The sequence below is a fragment of the Bactrocera tryoni genome, chromosome 4 (assembly GCF_016617805.1).
Source record: "Bactrocera tryoni isolate S06 chromosome 4, CSIRO_BtryS06_freeze2, whole genome shotgun sequence".
Taxonomy (NCBI): Eukaryota; Metazoa; Arthropoda; class Insecta; order Diptera; family Tephritidae; genus Bactrocera; species Bactrocera tryoni.
Genome location: NC_052502.1, coordinates 2,401,924 through 2,421,998, shown reverse-complemented (window position 1 = coordinate 2,421,998; position 20,075 = coordinate 2,401,924). Strand labels below are relative to the sequence as shown.

The 20,075-nt window shown below is 39.3% G+C and overlaps 1 protein-coding gene across 2 annotated transcripts; it reads left to right on the top strand.

The window, feature by feature from the left end:
• The first annotated feature begins 6,032 nt into the window (after positions 1 to 6,032).
• Positions 6,033 to 19,540, top strand: LOC120774124 (serine/threonine-protein kinase CST20-like). 2 transcript variants are annotated; one of them, XM_040103493.1, is made up of 9 exons: positions 6,033 to 6,090; positions 7,225 to 11,445; positions 15,272 to 15,408; positions 15,477 to 15,650; positions 17,864 to 18,018; positions 18,077 to 18,224; positions 18,295 to 18,474; positions 18,536 to 18,676; positions 18,739 to 19,540. In XM_040103493.1, the coding sequence occupies exons 2-9, from the start codon at positions 7,530 to 7,532 to the stop codon at positions 18,886 to 18,888; spliced, it is 5,001 nt and encodes a 1,666-aa protein (XP_039959427.1). In that variant the 5' UTR covers positions 6,033 to 6,090; positions 7,225 to 7,529; the 3' UTR covers positions 18,889 to 19,540. The 2 variants fall into 2 exon arrangements, with proteins under 2 accessions (XP_039959427.1, XP_039959428.1); XM_040103494.1 differs by lacking the exon at positions 6,033 to 6,090 and having other exon boundaries at positions 7,207 to 11,445.
• Positions 19,541 to 20,075: the final 535 nt, after the last annotated feature.

The window sequence follows — 20,075 nt, the reverse complement described above, 5'->3', positions numbered from 1 at the left end:
AAAGTTCGGCTGCAACTGTCATTTTATACACTTACAACTAGCCAGGGAAATATAATAATCCAAGCAATTTTATACTTGTATATACATATACTATATATAACTCATAAAAAAACGAAAATCATATTATGCAATGTATGAGAGTACGGGGTAGTATTGACCCGATTTTATCTATTTTACACATACTATTAATAAGCCCCATACCAAAAAAATTTTTCCTGGATTTCATAAAGTACCTCACATACAAACCTCAAAAATATGAAGTAAAGTTAGCCGGATGTTCCATTGGTTTTTGCCCAATTTTGTCTATTTTAGGCATACACTGTTATGAGTAAAACACGCCCTCTCATTTTCATTGAGATACTCACATATTGGCCGATGTATGCGGTATAGTTACCTAGAAGTCCGAAAGTCTTTATATGAGGTATATGTGGGCTAAGGGAAGTATTGATCCGATTAAACCCATTTTTGAAACACAGAGATACTATTATGACGAAAAGTTTTTCCCAGAATTTGTATGGTATATCTCATTCATTGACCGATATTTACGGTAAAAAGTCAACTAAAGATACTGGGGTCCACATACTCGTATTCGGTGGCATACTCTGAAGGCATCATTCGCGCTAAGTTTCATTCCATTATATTAATTACTTCTTGCTTTGTACTGTATACCGGAAAGTGAAAGAGAAATTTAAAATTTAGTTCCCATATAAGCGTGGTTGTAATCCGATTTCTCCAAATTGGGCTTTCAGCAAAAAGTGGGCGGTGCCACTCCTATCGTTTAATTTTCACACCGGTTCCCATAAAGACTTCTCATACCGTCTCTTGGTGTAAAAGTTTATATCTCTGACGTATTTATTTACTAATTTATTGCGCTTTCAGTAGTTTTTAACAGTACCGTTATGTGGGAAATGGGCGGGGTTAACTTCGTATTTCATCCATTTTCACAATGTCGGTAAGAGTACGTATAATATTTGAGCTGGGCAAATTTGGTTGTTGTATCTGTAGTGGTTTAGAAGAAAGGTATATTAAAATTATTAGAGGGCGGGGCCACGCCCACTCTTTCAAAATTTTATGGTCACTGGTGATTCTTGCTAATGAGTGTGATCGAACTCGTAATTTTTTTTCACTGAGTTTCATCAAGACATCTCAAGTTACAGCTTTTACGAATGGACGGACAGATAGACAGTCACCCGGATATCAACATGTCTCTTTATATTTATATACTATAATTATAATGAAAATACAAGGTCTATCGCAAAAGAAACAGGACTGTTAAAAAATCAAGAAAAAATTTATATTTTTCAAAAGTTATATTTTTTTATTCAAAATAGTTTCCTTGTGCTTCGGTACAGCGTTTAGCCCGCTCAATTAGCATTTCAAATGAGTGTTTAAGGTCGTTTTTCGGAATGCTCTTGAGAATATCGGTCGTCGCATTTGGATAGCTGAAATGTCCTGAAACCAGTGTCCTTTCATGGGCAAATGAAGTTTTTCAAATAGGTAAAGATCACAGGGTGCCAGATCAGGTGAGTAGGGTGAGTGATTAATGGTTAATATGGAGTTTTTTGTCAAAAAATCAGTGACAAGCGTCGACCGATGACACGCCGCTTTATCGTGCAACAGGCGCCAGGACCCTGCCTCACGGTATTGTGGTCGAGCACGACGAATGCGTGACAAAAGACGCTTCATAACACCAAGGTAAAACACAGAATTAATCGTTTGGCCAAGTGGGACGAACTCTCGGTGTACAATACCCTCGGAATCGTAAAAGCAAATCAGCATTGTCTTTATTTTTGACTTCTGAAGACGACCGACTTCTGATCGTCACAGAGGTCCTCACGACTTTCTTGGAATCGCTTAAACCACTCATGCACATTACTACGGGATAGGCACTGATCACCATAACGTTTTTTCATCATTTGAATTCAATTTTGAATTTGTTTCAGTAAACGTTTTCCCAAGTTTAAAACAAAATTTAATATTTGCTCTTTGCATTTTACGACCGATGACCAAAAGCTGCTGTCACTTTTGATCGATATGGCGATCGATGATGGCGCCACCAGAAACAGTTATATTTAAAAAGTTCTGTTTCTTTTGACAGACTGTATATCTGGTCATTCGATAATGGAATGTTTACCTACGATTTCCCTCTTTAACAATTGACTATAATATATATACATTTACATATGTACTATTTGCATGTTGTTCTCCAGGTCGCTGACGAATGTGGCCGAACAAATTGATCATTGGAAACATAACCAAGAATACATATCATTGCATTTAAAAAAGTAAATAATCCTGTCGTTTATTGAAGGTTGGGGTTTTCCTCACAAACTGATCCTCCAATAAAGGCAACAACAACGGCACAGAGATGATGTTCACACGGGCGCAAGTGCGCAAACCTAAGGCCAGTGGCCACAACAGCAATCAGAAGGTGCAATCGCGCTCCTCACATAAGCACCACAATCTACAACAACAACAACATGAATGGGATGTAAAGTATTTGTCGAAGCCCCAAAACCTGTAATTGAAATTTTTAAAAGATTCACTCTCTTCAAGCAGACACACTACAAACAGTCGCCGCCAAGAGGAAATGGACGTGTTCACGATTGGGAGAGGAATAGGGGTTGGGATAAAGACCGAGACAGAGACAGAGATCGGGAATACTACAGTGATCGCAGTAATTTTAGTACTCACAAGTCGCATTCCTATGAACTGCCCCGTCAACACTCCAAAGAAAAAGCCTATACTCCGTTTTACGAGCACGAAATGGACCACAGCACTATCGGTGATTGTACAGACAGGCGAACGCGGCCACGTAGCATCACAAATCGGCGCGGCGCCATCAAACAACTCAAGTAAGTTCGCATTGCTTCCTTGATGAACTAAATTCGTCTACCAATTCATAAACCAACTTTCATGTCTTAAATTTTATTTCATTTGCTCCTAGAACGCACGATTACAATGGCCATCGGTTTGTGGCGAAATTCTTTAGACAGCCGACGTTCTGTGCATTTTGTAACCTCTTCGTATGGGGTTTTGGCAAGAAGGGTTATCAGTGTATAAGTAAGCAAATCAAATTTCAAATCCATGAACTCTTCTAATATAATTCGTAACGTCTGCAGCTTGTCAAACGGCTGTGCACAAGAAGTGTCACGAGAAGCTTCTAAGCAAATGCTCCGGCTCTGTCTTTAATTCGGCCAGCACAATAGTAAGTGAAACTCTCTTCTGATACTCACACATCTTCGTACTCACCTGACAAAATTTGTCTCTTCCTTTAATGCAGTTGCTGCGCGAACGCTTCAAGATCGACATGCCGCACCGTTTCAAGCCGTACACTTTCATGTCGCCTACATTTTGTGATCACTGCGGTTCCTTGATGGCCGGTTTCTTCATACAGGGCCTGAAATGCGAAGGTAAGTAGCGCTGCACATTTCCCTTCTCAAAACAAAGTTCAGTTATTTTCCGGAAGCGAAACTTTTGCAACACACATTGAATAAATGTCAATAGATAAATAATTTCTAGTCGTCAGTTTGTGATATACGCGCCGTCTAGCGGCAACTAGTGCAGATAACCTCGATAAGCAGAGAAACCAGAGAACGTATGTATCTGAGTCGTGAACCTTGTCGATTATTTACGTTCTCTGCATAAACCAATTTAATATCGTAATTGCAAAACCAAATCTCTTCCTAACCCTCAAAATAATACATGTGTACCATGGAATAAAGTAGACGGAAGACACGTCTTCAGTTTTAGATGTGCGTACGCCTCGAGGTCCTAGCATTGACTCGGACCAATATCTTGTTGCATGATACGCCTTTGTGCAGCAAAAACGCACGGAAGATTCGACGTCGAGTAGCTGCAATCCCAACAGAGAGATGAACTATTTTCTACTCGACTTGCACTCCTGCTCTCTGACAAGTCGGTAGAAGGGAACTGTGGGACGACATTTCAAGCTCCTTGCCAGAGAACTTATATGAGTATTCGGTGGGTACTGCGTCAAATAGTTTCAGAGCTGCAGTGTTTTCGTCTATTCGGACAACATGAACTAGCCAGCGCAGCCGCGGTCTCTTAATTCGCTGAGCTATGTTAATGTCGTCGTAAAGGCCCATAAATCTTCCGCAGAACCTTTCTCTAGAAAGCTCGAAACGTCGACTTATCAGATGTTGTTATCGTCCATTCCTCTGCTCCATATAGCAGGACTGGAATAATGAGTGATGTATAGAGTTTGATCTTTGTTCGTCGGGAGAAAACTTTACTTTTCAATTGCCTACTCAGTCCGAAGTTGCACCTGTTGGCAAAAGTTATCCGAGGCTGACATTGTTGTTGATGTTGATACTGGTTCCAAAATAGACGAAATTATTTACGACTTCAAAGTTATGACTGTCAACAGTGACGTGAAAACCAAGCCACGAATGTAACGACTGTTTGTTTGATGACAGGAGTTATTTCGTCTTGCCCTCGTTCACTACCAGGCCAGTCTGGAGAAAGCAGAACTAAAGGCGCGGGTTTGAGGCCAATCATATAAATATCATCGGCATTCGCCAGATTGCACCTGCTCGATTCAACGGTTAGAACTAACCAGTACCTTTAACCGTTGTTCCAACCCTGCAAATCTACAAACGACATTCTTTCGAAAGAGACAAAGGCATTAATTCACTAATGCTATACATATCGGTCACGTTAAAACTTCTAGAGGAACAGCCGATTTGTAGATTAGAATTGCTGCTATAACATGATCCTCGTAACTTAATTTCTAAAAGGCCCATATTGCCCATTCTAATCAGCATCAGCAATCAAATACTAAGAAATTAATCAGTTGCTTGTTTTTTATAAAACCAATACTCATAGCAATACACACCTTCTAAAAAGAAATTCGCTTATACTGACGATGATCTGCAAATAAACAACAAGGATTAGCACAGAAATAAACTAATCGCGCAAGTTCTGTTGCTTCATATTCTGTTAATTTATGAGGCGATGTCGTGATCGCCATGACAATGTATGTACATATGTATATACATACCTACAATAAAAGTCCGCCACATCTCCGACCCACTCATCGGCAGCGAAGAAAGTTGGACGTCACTGCGAGCGAGCATAAGTTCAACATTCGTACGGGTTTATGTGTGCACGCATGTGTGTATAGGTGTGTTCAGATTGGCATGAGTGCTGTCAAGTCAATGGACGAGGTGAACGCCGAGGCGCGGCCGGTGATCTAGAATCGAATGCAGCACACGATTGGATATTCTTAGACGTCACAGTGACGTTGACGTTCTCATTACACGGCTGCGATAGTTTGTGAAGAAGCCGGCCAACTGCAAATTTATTAACGAATTCTCAGCATATTTTCGGATTTGCGACGCGAGCATTACAATCCTTATAACGAGCTTACTGCGGTACCAAACAATATTTGAGGTTGCTGGCGATGGCAGATGAGATATTAGTAAGGCCGCTAAAGCACTGGCTCTAGATTCTAGCGAAGCTGAGAGCGGCACATTTTTTAAACATGTACAGATTGCAAATTCATCTTCGAGGCACGACAAGTCACGAGTTAGCAAAGAGGAACATGAATGCTTATTAGTAAACAATATTTTCCGTTTTTTCTCTCGCTTTACCACAACCCCTACGCGTTCGAACCGCCGTCCCACCTCCACGCCATCGACCACACCGGTGATTCCCGCTAGCGCGCCGCACACGTAACGTCAGAGCACCGTGAGTGTATGCCATTTATAAAGCGCTTAGGCTAATTTTCCCAGCCACCAATGTGTGCTTGTGCATATGTATTGTGGATAAGTGTGTGTTCAAAAAACATACAGCCACACACACGCTCCGATAGACAAAATGAAATGCTCGAAGAAACATTCATTTGCGTATTTTCGCATCTTGGAACGTTCATTTGACGCCGCGGCGTGTGTGCCAGCTGGGTTGCTGAGTGCGTCTGGCGGCCGCGTTGTCGGTGTGTCGAAGGCGATCTCTCGAGCACGAACGGCCCAGCACCAGGAAAGCCTCGACGGCCAGCGCAGTTATTGTGGCAGCTTCCTGCCAAGCGGTTCGCGGTTCGCTCTAGCATTGGAAAATTCTAATAATCGCGTAATACTAAATACTTAGCCCATATTCATACCCGTGTGTGTTTGTGCGTGTGTGTATGTGTTGTAATTATTCATTCCTCTAGCGTTGTGCTTAAAACTAATTAATTTGGTACGCGTATCTCAAAACTTCGTTCTACATTTGGCTGCATAATTCAGAAGAGTTGAAGCTTCTAAAATTATTTTCAGTTGAAGTGCTTGAAGAAATCACTCGAAAATTGAAGAAAACCTCTTACGTCATTCACCATAATATCGGCTAGTGTCCTAAGCTCTTGCGCCATTTTTTAGTTAGCACTTAGATAGAAAACGGAAAACATATAAAAATATGTATAAATATTGGTTTAATTTTCGCAACTTTTGTGTTTCATTTTTTAAATAAACAAATGCGTTCTGAATAATTTCAAATATTAATTTCTTCACCGGTGTTCTCGGAAAAGAACACATTTGTATTCAAAAGAAATCTCATAAAAGCGCAAATGGGAATCAATAATTTATCAAAAATACCGAAAAAAATCCCGTTATTGCGAATTTTCGCAAATATACACTGAGTTCATGGAGGTTCGAGGTAATTTTTTTTTAATTATTTAATATTGAAACTTTTTAATTTCTTAACAAATTACGCATTCATAATCATTTTTCGAAAAATAAATGGATAGGGAAATGACTAAAAATATAATAAAAAATTTAGTTCCGTGATCCGTGATTCTTAGTGCAGCAGGTCACAAGAGATTCAAATGAGATTGTAGTTTGGCCTCACCTGTCGAAAATTCACTATTTTTTCTAGTTATATTGTATTGTACCAAAATATCTGCAACTAAAACGGCACATTGCACAACTATAAAAGCGAAAGTGAGTCACAACGCCAGAGGAACAGTAAAAGCACACATTTGGCACACGTGAATGCCGTAAAATAATGGATATAATAAATGTTCATATCTTCCGGCAAGAATAATTTAAAGCCTTCGAAAAAAGAACAAAGAACTTTATTAATCGCACAACGTGTGCTTGTGTGTGTGATTGTGACAGCGTAAAGAGTCCATGATCGAGAGAAATGTTATTTATTGTTAAATGAGAAAAACAATAAATAACGGAATAAAACAAAAAAGTCAAGTAATATACTTGTATTTGAAATATTTAGTAAAGTTTTTGAGCAAAATACATACATACACCTTCGGAAAATGACGAAAGTCACCGTCGCAGTCGAACGTGAGAGCTCTGTCGCGCGTTTCTCGAGGTGATGCTAAAAATAAACCCATTTGTACTAGAACAAACAATCCAGAATAAGATAAATTTAAAAGTGTGCAAATACCCCAATAAAAGTGTCAAACAGAAGCAATAAGTATATAATTTACAAACGAGATTCATAGTATAACATACGGTAAAAGCATAACGGTTTGTTTAGTGAAATAATTCGAAGAAAGTCAGTTCATTCGACACTACACCATGCCGCTCTACACGGATCAGGGCTATTATTATAGCGGCGGTAGCAGTCAACTCTATGCCCCTTACTACACGCCGGGCCTGTATGGCACTAGCTCTTCGAGCAGTTCTTACGCTCCGTACTCCTCCACCTACAATCGCACGTTTGGTGGTAGCTATACACTGCCTTTGACGCCGCCGCGGTCTCCGACATACACTTCAACACACAGCCTGGCATCCCGGTATCAGCCGAAGTTGTCAACCATCACCGAGACTTCTCCCGTCATTAGTTCCAGACACGGAGGCATTTTACCGTTAACACGAATACAATCCCCGAAAATTTCGCCCTACACAGCCACCTCGGCAACCACTACAAAATATGTACCACCACGCCCGATACCCATCAATACGGCAGATATTGATGTATCTTCAAAGCGATATCCGCACCACAGAGATGTTCTTGAGAAAGAGAAACATGATAAGCAGGATAATGAAATTAAGCGTAAAAGTAAAGAGAATAATAAGAAAGAGAGTAACGAGGAAACAAAGGAGAAGGAGGGCAAAAGTCAAGAGCATAAGGGAAGGTCATCCACTATTAAAAGAGACCGTCCTGTAGTTCGTTTGTCCACAATTCGCTCACGTAGTAAAGACCGCAATCGTAATACAAAGTCCACGTCTTCGGGTACTGACGAATCCCCTGAACCGAAATCCAAAATGTTCAAAGATCTTCCCACAATAGAGCCGTTGCACCCAACTGAAACACATGTTACTTGGCGTCAGAAGTTGGCTGAAGAATTGGCCACAGTGCCTACAAACAATTCAAAAAAGTCGCCAGGTGATTTGATTCGCGAGCGTTATCTTATACAGGAAGCCTCGTCCGATAATCTCGATAAATTTCAGGGCCAGCCTTCTTCATTAAAGGATGAAAATGAAACAAAAGACAAGCTTGCTAGTGAAGTAATAATTGAAGTGGACATGGATTTTACTAATAACAGCATCCGTCGCTTAAGTATACCACAATGTCCCTCGTTTCATGATATATGTGAGGATATTTCGTCTGACAAAATTGACGATGACCTCAACGCAGGTGAACTAAGGCGTCGGGCTTCACTTATTCAAGAGCAAGAACAAGAAATTCTCAATCAATTGCAGAAGTCTGCGTCTGGCACTTTCCAGCTTATTCATCTTGAAAGACGTGATAGTCACGACAGCACGGCCGAGGAAGGACATCGTCAATCAACAAAGAAACGTACTTCGAAAAAGGGGAAAAAGATTAGACACAAAATTACAGCTGTTGTTGAGGTGGAAAATTCACCTCTTCTTCCGGTACTTCAAGAGAAAGATGAATTGCCTACTACGACACCGGGGAAGGACTCATCCCCTAAACCTAAGTTCACCTTCAATGTTGAATCGGTTGAAGAGCATCACGAAATTCATAAAGTCTTTAAGTTACCTAAGAGAAAAAGTGTTAAAAAGGTGATGAAAACAAAAACAGTCGCTTTGCCTGAAGGATTTATGCAGGCAAGTCCAAAAGCAAAAATTCAGTCCAATGCAAAGTCTCCGACGAAAAAAGGCACGTTCACCAGCACGGCAGAGATTTTCACATTTGAACCCTCGAGTGTAGACTCGTATTGGGCAAATAAAGAACGTGATAACGTAGGGGCAATTGTAAGTCCGAAGTTTCAAAATGACGCTAAAGACGAATCGAATTCCACCACCCAGTCTTTTGAATCACCTAAATTAACCATTTCAGAAACAACGGCTTCATTGCATTCCTCATCAGAAAATCAAAGCACTCATATAAAAGAACTTGTCCTTCCCAACGAAATAAAGATCGAAACTACAAAACCTTCAAAAATTGGATTACCAAAGGTTTTACCAAAAATAGTAAATGAAGCCAAGAAAAACCCCATTGAAAAGTCAGACAGCGGAATTGATTTTTGGTCTGAAATTGGGAATCGTGAATCAGTATACATGACAAACCGAAAGAAGGGGCAACTTGAGAGCCAATGGAAAAAATGCGAAGAACTTTTGGAATCCCAAGCTGTGGAAGATGTAAGCAATATAAAAGAAATAAAATCTGCCGTAACAGCACAGAAAAACGAAGCTCTAAAGAAAGCGGATCAAGATATGGCAAAAGCAAACGACAAAGGCGTGGTAGGAAGATCTCAATCTACAGAATCTACAATGTCTGATAAGGTTAACAAAGGCCAAAAGAACTTGAATTTGTTAGGAAAAACGGAACAACAAGCGATTACTAAAAACTCAGCGGCAACTGCACAAAAATCTTTAATCGAACAAAAACTTAAAACCGAAAATTTAGCAACAACATCAACAACGAGCTCTCTGACAGCCGCGACGACTGCAACAAGCACCGCGACCAAAATAAATTCTGGGCAAGTCGCCAAGTCACCTGCACAACAACCGAACAAATTTACGACACTATTGAAGAACGACAACGAAAGCAACATCAAATTAGATAAAGCGAAATTATTCATTAGCCAAACCGACACAAAAACTACGAAAGCACAAACACAAATACCAACTACACCGAAATCAATCACAACATCGGCTAATAACATTTTGAAAGAGGGCAAACTATGGCCAGAAGTTAATGAACCACAAGCAATCGGCGCAGTAACTGAAACCAGAACAACGTCATCAGTTGCCGAAAGCTGTAGGCCGGAAATAAAAGTGGTGGGACAAAATGAAGCATTGTCGGCTATCTCGACTTCAGTACCACCTGTATCGACTGAGTCCACCTCCTCTACCTCCTCCACCGCTAGTGGTACGAAGCCAAAAACTGCCCCTAAAGCAATAGCAACAAAAGAAAAAACTATGCCAACAACTGTTGCCAAATCAAAAGCGTCCCCACGAAGTGAGCCGGTGACACCCATCAATGCCGATCAATTCATTTCGATTGCACCCCCAAAAACTACGACGTCACCAACAAAAACCAAAACGACGTCACCACAAAACATAAAAGCAAAGGCAAAGGCAACAATAGCGATAAACAAAAATGTCAACGAGAAAGTGGCCAAAACAAAAATATCGCCAAAAACAACAACCGTAAGAGCCACAGTAGGAACATCGCCCACAACAATAGCATCCACACACGAAGTAGCGACAACAGCTGCCGTCGCTATTACTGCAACTACATCGTCGACGACAAAGCTACCAGTCAGCTCGTCTACGCAGTCGTCCACATCCCCAGAGAACCCAACAGCTGCAACCGTCTCGCCAATAGTGGTCGCTACAGAATCGTTGGCGCACCGCAAAAGTCACGAAGATGCTGACGACGACGAGAAGAATCCCCAACAAAAGGCACACGCGCCAAATAATTTATCAAAATTCGCAACAGTACAGAATTTGGCGCAGTGTTTACAAGACGTCGACGCCGATCTAGAAGACTACATACCGTCATCTGCGGAAAATAGCGATGACGAGGACAGTTCATACAATTACTCCAGTGCGGACGGTTGTGATTATCAAAATTTGAGTGCAAGCATGAAGAAAAAACTGCGACAACGGCGCAAAAAAGAGAAACTGGCCGAACAGGCTCGTTTCGATCCCCAAAAGAAAATTAAAATCGATCCCTCCAACAAGTGTTATGTGAAAGAAGAGGCGCCGCGTTACCCGCTTGTCGCGACACCGCGTCCACTATGGAAACGTGAAAAACCAGTGTATCCTGACGGAGATTCCGATGACGAGAGTGGTGACAGTGATGAGACCGGTTCGGGAAGTGAAGAAACCGAAGACAGTGAAGAGTGCACTACGTCCGAGGAATACGAGGACGACTTGAGCACCAATACCAGTGGAGCGCTCACAGGCAGCAGCAATGTGTCTAAGGAGAATTCCGCTATTATACGATTAAGTACCTGCAGCAATGATTCGGGTTTTGAAGGCGGCACTGCGCCATCTAGTCCCAAAAAAATGCTTGGTAAGTCCACGAGCACACTTTCACATACTTGTTCGTACGTCAAACTCAACTGAAGAACGTTTCCAAATGCATTCCATGGTGGTTACTATCGATTGGCAAAGCCTTCTACCAGTATAAAACAAATATACATATGTAGATACATTTAAGGAAATCTATACATATTTACTCGTACGTACATATGTTTATCTATAAGAAATGCTGAAGAAATCGACTTCGAAAGCACCTTTTATTTTAGCTCAGCCGAAATATTCGAATACGTCAATGGGAGACATTTAGTTAATCTGTTGCCAGTATTGCCCGCAACACACACATTTTTCCTTCCCGTTATTGCTGTATACTTCAATGCTAGTGCATGTGAATATTTAAATTCTCGCAGCGTTTGAATTTTGATTTCGAGTATGTTGTTCTCACGATAAAAAAGAAATTACGTTCCCATATGCTAAATTCTTAGTTTTGAAAATTTTATATTTAAAAAAGATTGAAATTCTCATGCGTCGGCGTGACCTGCGTGTCATTCGGAATTACATTCTTAGAACCATTGGTGTCCATTGAGAGAACGCTATAAACGGGTGATTATATTTTTCAAGGCTTATTTTTTTCTTATTTTAACTCTGTGCCTTCATCTGTGTGCCGTTAAGCTTTAGCAGTAATACCTAAAATGTATGATACTTCACATGATCCGTTGGTTCTTAGTTTTATTTTATTATTCCGCATTCGGTGTTCAGCAAAATTGAGGACCTATTATCAATCAACTCATTGGTGTGAAATTCGAGAAATGCTGACCACCAATTCGAGATTAAGTCTATGAAATACATATACATATGTACATTCATACAAACTCACATAGTTCTGAACTCTTCGAGACATGCTAAGTGGCGATTAAATTTTTATGGATTTGGTGCCTTCATGATTTTGGGTTTTTAATTGACTTCTTTGATTTTGTTACGAATCATTTCCTTTAAGGATATTATATCAGTAGAGTAGACGTTAGGATATTGGCTTAGAAAACCATCTCTTACTTACATACATTTAATAAACTTGGACTCAGGACTCAGTATGAATTAAAACTTTATATGTGCTCTAAAAGTTTCGCTTCGGTATTAATGTAATTAACAATTATATACATACATACATATTATGAAACTGATTGAACTTTTTAACCTTATGGACATGGATATCGCTGATCCACATATTGCAGAATGTGATGTTAACTGCCACAAGAAATGCGAGCACTTAATGGCCAACTTATGCGGCGTCAACCAGAAACTCATCGTCGAGGCTTTGGCATGCGTGAAGCGAGGTAATCGCTCCCCGAAACGTATTTCGTGCAAAGAATATTTTATATGATTTACATACATATATCCATTAATGCTAAAAACACCTAGAGAACAAGAGAACCATCATTTAGGAACCCTTGGCCAAAATGTTATGGTCATTATATCAATGAATCCTTAGGCTACTACTAAGAACAAGAGTCTAAGGCCACAATTTTTGAGAACTTAAACTTAATGTTTTACAATTTTCTTAAACTTGAATGGGGATATGCCACTTCTCAATGCGTCGGTTTTCAGTTAAAGTCGACCGTACATCTAAAGACCTAATACTAGCTAGTAATATAGTATGCGTATGTACATACATATATTCATATGTGTCGAGGCTGAAGAGCCGCACATAGTAATCTTATTACCGAGAGCTCGAATTTCTAGAAATCATCTCAAATATTTGTTACTGCTATTTCCTTCATATTTTGAGATTTTTTTTGTGCATGTTTCTTCGAGTTGCTTAGACTCAGCAAAATAATCATACAAACACACACACATATGTAAACATAAATGTATTGGAAATGCATTTATATACACAAATATTTAGCTAACGGTTCGATACATTATTGGCTTGAGGCCATGCAGGTCAGGTGATTGCGCCGTCCATATATTGTTAGCCGCCCAAAATAATTTGTGTGGGAAGATTTTCTACGTGCAGTGTCCCAAATACTTAAAAAATATTGTTGTTATTTATCGCCGTTTTATGGCACCAGTGGCAGTGTTGCACATATACAAACGCGGGTACACCGAGACGGTATTCTCCCGGGCGTTCAGATTCTTGGCACACTTGTACATTCTTGTAACGCACTTCTATGATCTTACACATGTATTTACACACAATATCATATACGTTTGAATTTTACGCAAATTACATACAGACATGTGTACTATTTTGCATTGCTTATTACGAGCACCGTTACAATGATGAAATGCTTTGCAAATATTTATGACTTTACTTCAATTACTTTCTACAGTTTGTATTTTGTTATAATTCCTTACAACAGCTCTGTAATGGGTACGTTTCCTAATAAAATACAACTTAAGCCATTTCATAGGTTTTTGATTTCCGCATGTCAAGTCAACTCGCACCCTTAATACTTGTAAGCGAGCGAAGCAAACCCCGAGAGATTCCATCCCTCATCTCTAGAAAAGCAAAGAAACACTTCAGTTACGCATCGAGTTTGACTATCAATTTTTAGTTTTATTTTTGCAAAAAGTAACCTCAGCGGTTCGGCGACTGGCTGACTAACATACCAGTGATTGACAGCCTGACAGGTGGTCAAGATCGACAATTTATCATATTATTTATGACGACTACCCACAATTGAGAGGTCGGGCAGTGAATTTCTATCGCATTTATTTCCAAGGTTCAGAATCGATAGCATTCACTTGCTTGTAGTATATTTAAGTACGCACTATTCTCTCCACAGACAAGGCATACAGCAGGGTTCTTGCCTATGTACTACATACATACATATAGTATATCGAATGAGGTGTGCTGAGGTTATTGTTTTCATTTTGTGTTTAGCATTTTTGGCAAACATTTGTCTTTATATACATATACATATACATATGTACGTAAGTGTATACATTTCCCATTCATCTAATGTGTAGGCGCACGGGAAGTCCGAGAATCGTCGACTACTCCACCGAGTTCAAATCCAGCATATACGATCGAGACCAACGAGGAACAAGATGGTATGCTATGTGTCCGTGTAAGCCCTGTACTAACCTCACTTATACACTTACTAACACATTAAAGACTAGCGCAAAAGAAATCTGCAATTACTAGGCTATGTTAATTTGGATATACAAAATGTAATATCACTTTGTTGTATGTTAATATAAAATCGTTTTGACGATTTTGTCGAACAGAAAACAGCGAGAAGATCGGCGTAAGAATCGATTTGAACATTTAATTATTTTAGTAGAAATTATGCAAAAAATAACGTTACTTTTCATTAACTTTCTACAAATAACTCACATATATAATTTGCCGTTGAGGACGACAAACGCGCACCATTCCTATTGCGTTAGCATGAATCTTAAATTTTGTTAATATGTGTACGCATCTATGTACCTGTACTAAAGTGCGTATTAATATATTTAAATCCGAGGACTGCACACTAAAATAATACAATCGACACTTAGAGAATGTGTTGTTGTTTACTGTCTATGTGAGAAGTGTCTTATTAGTGGCATCTTGAGTTAAAGCAGGTTTATTCATATTCACACCCGTTTTAATATAATAATGCTAATATAATAAGCAATGTATGTGTGTAACTACATACTTGTACATATGTAAGTGCATAGGTATCAGATAAGGCTACTTTTATGTTACTAACACTTTGCCATCGAAGTAACCACTAAAGCACAGACTCTGGAGTTGTCATGTGCTCCTCCTTAATTTATTCAACAAACGTCACTATTGATGCTCTCTAATGAGGCATCTCGGAAGATCCAGATATTTCTTGATTCTATTGACCGCTGGAGTTTATTTGCAGAAACGTCGTACACCTATTCCCAATTTCAAAAGTCGGGGCGTTTCACGGCGCCAGCTACCGTTATACCACGTTTCAAAAACTATTCGGTAGATGATTTCCACTTCCTAGCTGTGTTGGGCAAAGGCAGTTTCGGCAAGGTAATAAACTAAATAATGTCCCCACAAAACTCAAATAACACTCGTTTCGTTCGCATTGTGAATTTCAGGTGCTGCTGGCTGAGCTGCGCGACACCACTTACTACTACGCCGTCAAGTGTTTGAAGAAAGATGTCGTTCTCGAGGATGACGATGTCGATTCAACCTTAATCGAACGCAAAGTGCTGGCATTGGGCACCAAACATCCGTATCTGTGTCACCTGTTTTGCACATTTCAAACGGAGGTAAATAGGAAGCAATCTTGTAGACGAAAAGAATTGAACATCATGAAGGTTTTCGATTTTTATTATTTTTATTATTTTAATTGAAATTCACGATATTCATTGGCGGTTTTGACACATATGTACCTACCATCTTACAGATATCCTAAAATCTATTTTTATTTGTTTTTCAATTGCACATGTTTTAGAGTGTTCCTGAATCAATTTAATTTTCACCATTCACACACAAATGCATTTTTTTACATTTTGATTTACATACTTATATACATACATACATTTTACTTTGGCATCGAGCATTTATCTATTCTTAGAATGTTAGATTGTTGGTGTATTCCGTTGAGTGCAGCAGCATATTGAGGCTTTAGGCGGGCATGAGAGGGGCTAACGGCAAATGCCTCTATGTTAATGTCTTACCCTGTGTAACAAGCGCTTTTCCAAAAATCAGTTTTTATCTGCAGGTGCTTACACACGCTTACAAATGTTCGTAGATTCATATGCTGTTGCGCTTGTTGTCATTTTCGTATTTCTCAGCAACCCTGATGCAGTCGAAATTTCAATTGCAGCTGCGGCGCGACGTGGACAAGATATTAGGTGTACATCGTACACCTGCCGGCATGCCGCATGCCTCACCACTCCTCCCCTGCTGCATGGCGAAGTGAGCCACCACAAATAAATCAATTAAACGATTGAGGAAAGGTGAAATGATAAATTTAGCCCATTGTTTGACCATCACTAGGTGAATTCGAATGAACGCGTAGTCGCAGACAGCGCGACCGATGGTCAATTTTCAAATGTGGATCAGGGCATTTGATTAAAGTGAATGTCGGCATTAATTGCGTGCATCGCGGAGGAGAAATTGCCACACACGATTGATCGAGCATCGTAAGGTGTCGTAATGGTTTTGTAGCCATCAAGTTGCCGCTACTTGATATCGGGTGATTTTTTAAGAGCTTGATAACTTTTTTTAAAAAAAAAAAACGCATAAAATTTGCAAAATCTCATCGGTTCTTTATTTGAAACGTTAGATTGGTTCATGACATTTACTTTTTGAAGATAATTTCATTTAAATGTTGACCGCGGCTGCGTCTTAGGTGGTCCATTCGGAAAGTCCAATTTTGGGCAACTTTTTCGAGCATTTCGGCCGGAATAACCCGAATTTCTTCGGAAATGTTGTCTTCCAAAGCTGGAATAGTTGCTGGCTTATTTCTGTAGACTTTAGACTTGACGTAGCCTAAAGGCGTTAAATCGCATGATCTTGGTGGCCAACTGCCTATGCATCCCGAAAAATGCACTGTTTGGTGTGGTTTGTACGCTGGTGGAATCATTGGACCGTATTTTGTCAAAGATGCTGTTGGACGCAACGTTACGGTGAATGGCGATCGCTATCGTTCGATGCTAACAAACTTTTTGTTGCCAAAAATGGAAGAACTGAACTTGGTTGACATGTGGTTTCAACAAGATGGCGCTACATGCCACACAGCTCGCGATTCTATGGCCATTTTGAGGAAAACTTCGGAGAACAATTCATCTCAAGAAATGGACCCGTAAGTTGGCCACCAAGATCATGCGATTTAACGCCTTTAGACTATTTTTTGTGGGGCTACGTCAAGTCTAAAGTCTACAGAAATAAGCCAGCAACTATTCCAGCTTTGGAAGACAACATTTCCGAAGAAATTCGGGCTATTCCGGCCTAAATGCTCGAAAAAGTTGCCCAAAATTGGACTTTCCGAATGGACCACCTAAGACGCAGCCGCGGTCAACATTTAAATGAAATTATCTTCAAAAAGTAAATGTCATGAACCAATCTAACGTTTCAAATAAAGAACCGATGAGATTTTGCAAATTTTATGCGTTTTTTTTTAAAAAAAAGTTATCAAGCTCTTAAAAAATCACCCGATAAAACTGCATCAATTAGGAAGATTCAGTTTTATAAAATAAATACATACTTTTGTCATATTTGAAATCAGTTCCAAGTTCCATCCATGGCCATACTTAATACGTTTCATATAATTCTCCCAGCATTTGAAATTTAAAAATTTTCCACTTTAGTTCGTGCCAAAAATGTAGACCGGTGGTAAATATTATGGAAATGTTGATTTCCGACCAATTTTAAATGCAATTAACTGACTGCCACTACTTGATTAGGAGATCAAACATTTATGTAGCTCCAAATCAAGTGTGAGTTCCTGTTCTATATGATTCTGGAATTTTTCCAGAGCCACTTGTTCTTTGTAATGGAGTACCTTAATGGTGGGGATCTAATGTTTCACATACAGGAGAGTGGTCGGTTTCCCGAAGAACGTGCACGTTTTTACGGAGCCGAAATCATATCTGGTTTGAAGTTCCTTCACAAAAAAGGAATAATTTATAGGTACGGCTGAAGTATTTTGCAGCGAATAGCATAAAAATAACTTTTCTATGTGATGTAGAGATCTGAAGTTGGACAACGTGCTATTGGACTTTGAAGGTCACGTTCGCATTGCCGACTTCGGCATGTGCAAATTGCAAATCTACCTCGACAAGACCGCCGACAGCTTCTGCGGTACACCCGATTATATGGCGCCCGAAATCATTAAGGTACAAAAACAAATATTTTCAATATTACAAAGATTTATATATGTATGTGTACATTTTTCTAAACGAAAAGGGCGAAAAGTATAATCAAAACGTGGATTGGTGGTCCTTTGGTGTCTTGCTCTACGAAATGTTGATTGGGCAATCGCCGTTCAGTGGTTGCGATGAGGATGAATTATTCTGGTCGATTTGCAATGAGATTCCCTGGTTTCCTGTTTACATATCTGCAGAAGCTACGGGTATTTTGAAAGGGGTGAGTCTCAACCTAGTAAAGTCACCCAGCAAGCTATTAAAGAAAAAATCTTTTATTGCAGCTACTTGAAAAGGATTACACAAAACGCATTGGATCTCAATACAGTCCCGCTGGCGACATAAGCGAGCACATATTCTTCAGACCCATCGATTGGGACCTGCTAGAGAAACGACAATTACCGCCACCTTTCAAACCCCTTGTGGTGAGAATTCGATTGTGTATATCACGTCGTTTCATATATTAACGGAAATTTAATCGTTTTAGAAACATCCATTGGATACTCAATACTTTGATCGAGTTTTCACAAAAGAGCGTGTGCGCTTGACTCCCATCGAAAAGGATATTCTGCATTCAATGGACCAGAAGCCGTTCTTGGGTTTCACATATACCAATCCACACATAACTCTAGATTAAGTTAAACGCGCACACGCATATAGTCAAGCAGGAATATAATTTATTTACAAAGTTAATATAAGGACACACAAGAAACCCAACAATAGAACTTCGGGAATCATATAGTTACATATGTATATATGGGATTGCGAAAATATTAGATTATAACCCAAAGTTAGTTTCTCACCAGTATTTAAAAGTAAACAATTTAGACTAAGCGGGCTTATTAAATATAATATATTTTAGTATAAGAAATTGAAATAAAATTAAATAAGTACAGATGTTCAAAGTGTACTACTCACCGTGCCCATCCAACTATTGTGAAGTCTCTCGATCAACAATTGAAACCATTGTTTTTGTGATGCGGACCGCAATATATTTTTAAAAGATAAGCAGTTACGATACACACTTATTTCTAGACCTTATTGTTATTCTGATTAGATTTAGTACTGAATGATCGCACAAGTGGTGTTTCGGTTAACGTCCCAGAACGTAAGTGATGCAACGAGCTAGAGCTTAGCTAATCAAACTAGGGTTATCATAATCAATCGTTTCTACGTATTCTTGTGGACACACATGTCTTTGTAGATTTATTGTATTTACACACAGATATAAACTTAATTTGTAAGTAGTGAACCAGAGAAAAATAATAAAAATTATAAAACTGAAACCATTCAAGCTTCTTTTTTCTATCTATCTACATTGCTGCTTGGAAGCTAGGTTTTGACTTCACTTTTTGCCACTTCATCTGAACCCTGGTATCTAATGCAGAAGTAGCCTTTCTTATTACTGAAGGAAAAAATAGAATTAAGAATAAAAGGTGTCCATATTTCCAACAACATCTAAACATAATAGAAAATTGCTATATTTGATTGGATTGCGAATAGATGGAGGTAAAACGATGGGTTTCAAATAACAATCTTCTTCATGCAATGACGTTCAGTTCGATTACAATAGAGGGGCCCATTTCATAATAAGCTTGTTTGGGGATCGATAATCGTTGCAATACGTTTTCGACATTCATGAATACTTAATGAAGAAGTACATATATATGTACTTGTTAATTAATGCACGAAAGCTTTTTGGCTCAATTCATTAAAATCATAATTACAGCAAAGCATATGCAAAACTCATATACTGTTAACGAATGCCTAAAGAAGACGTATGATAAAGACAGCTGAGCAAGACGGCTGAGCCGTGAACTTGAA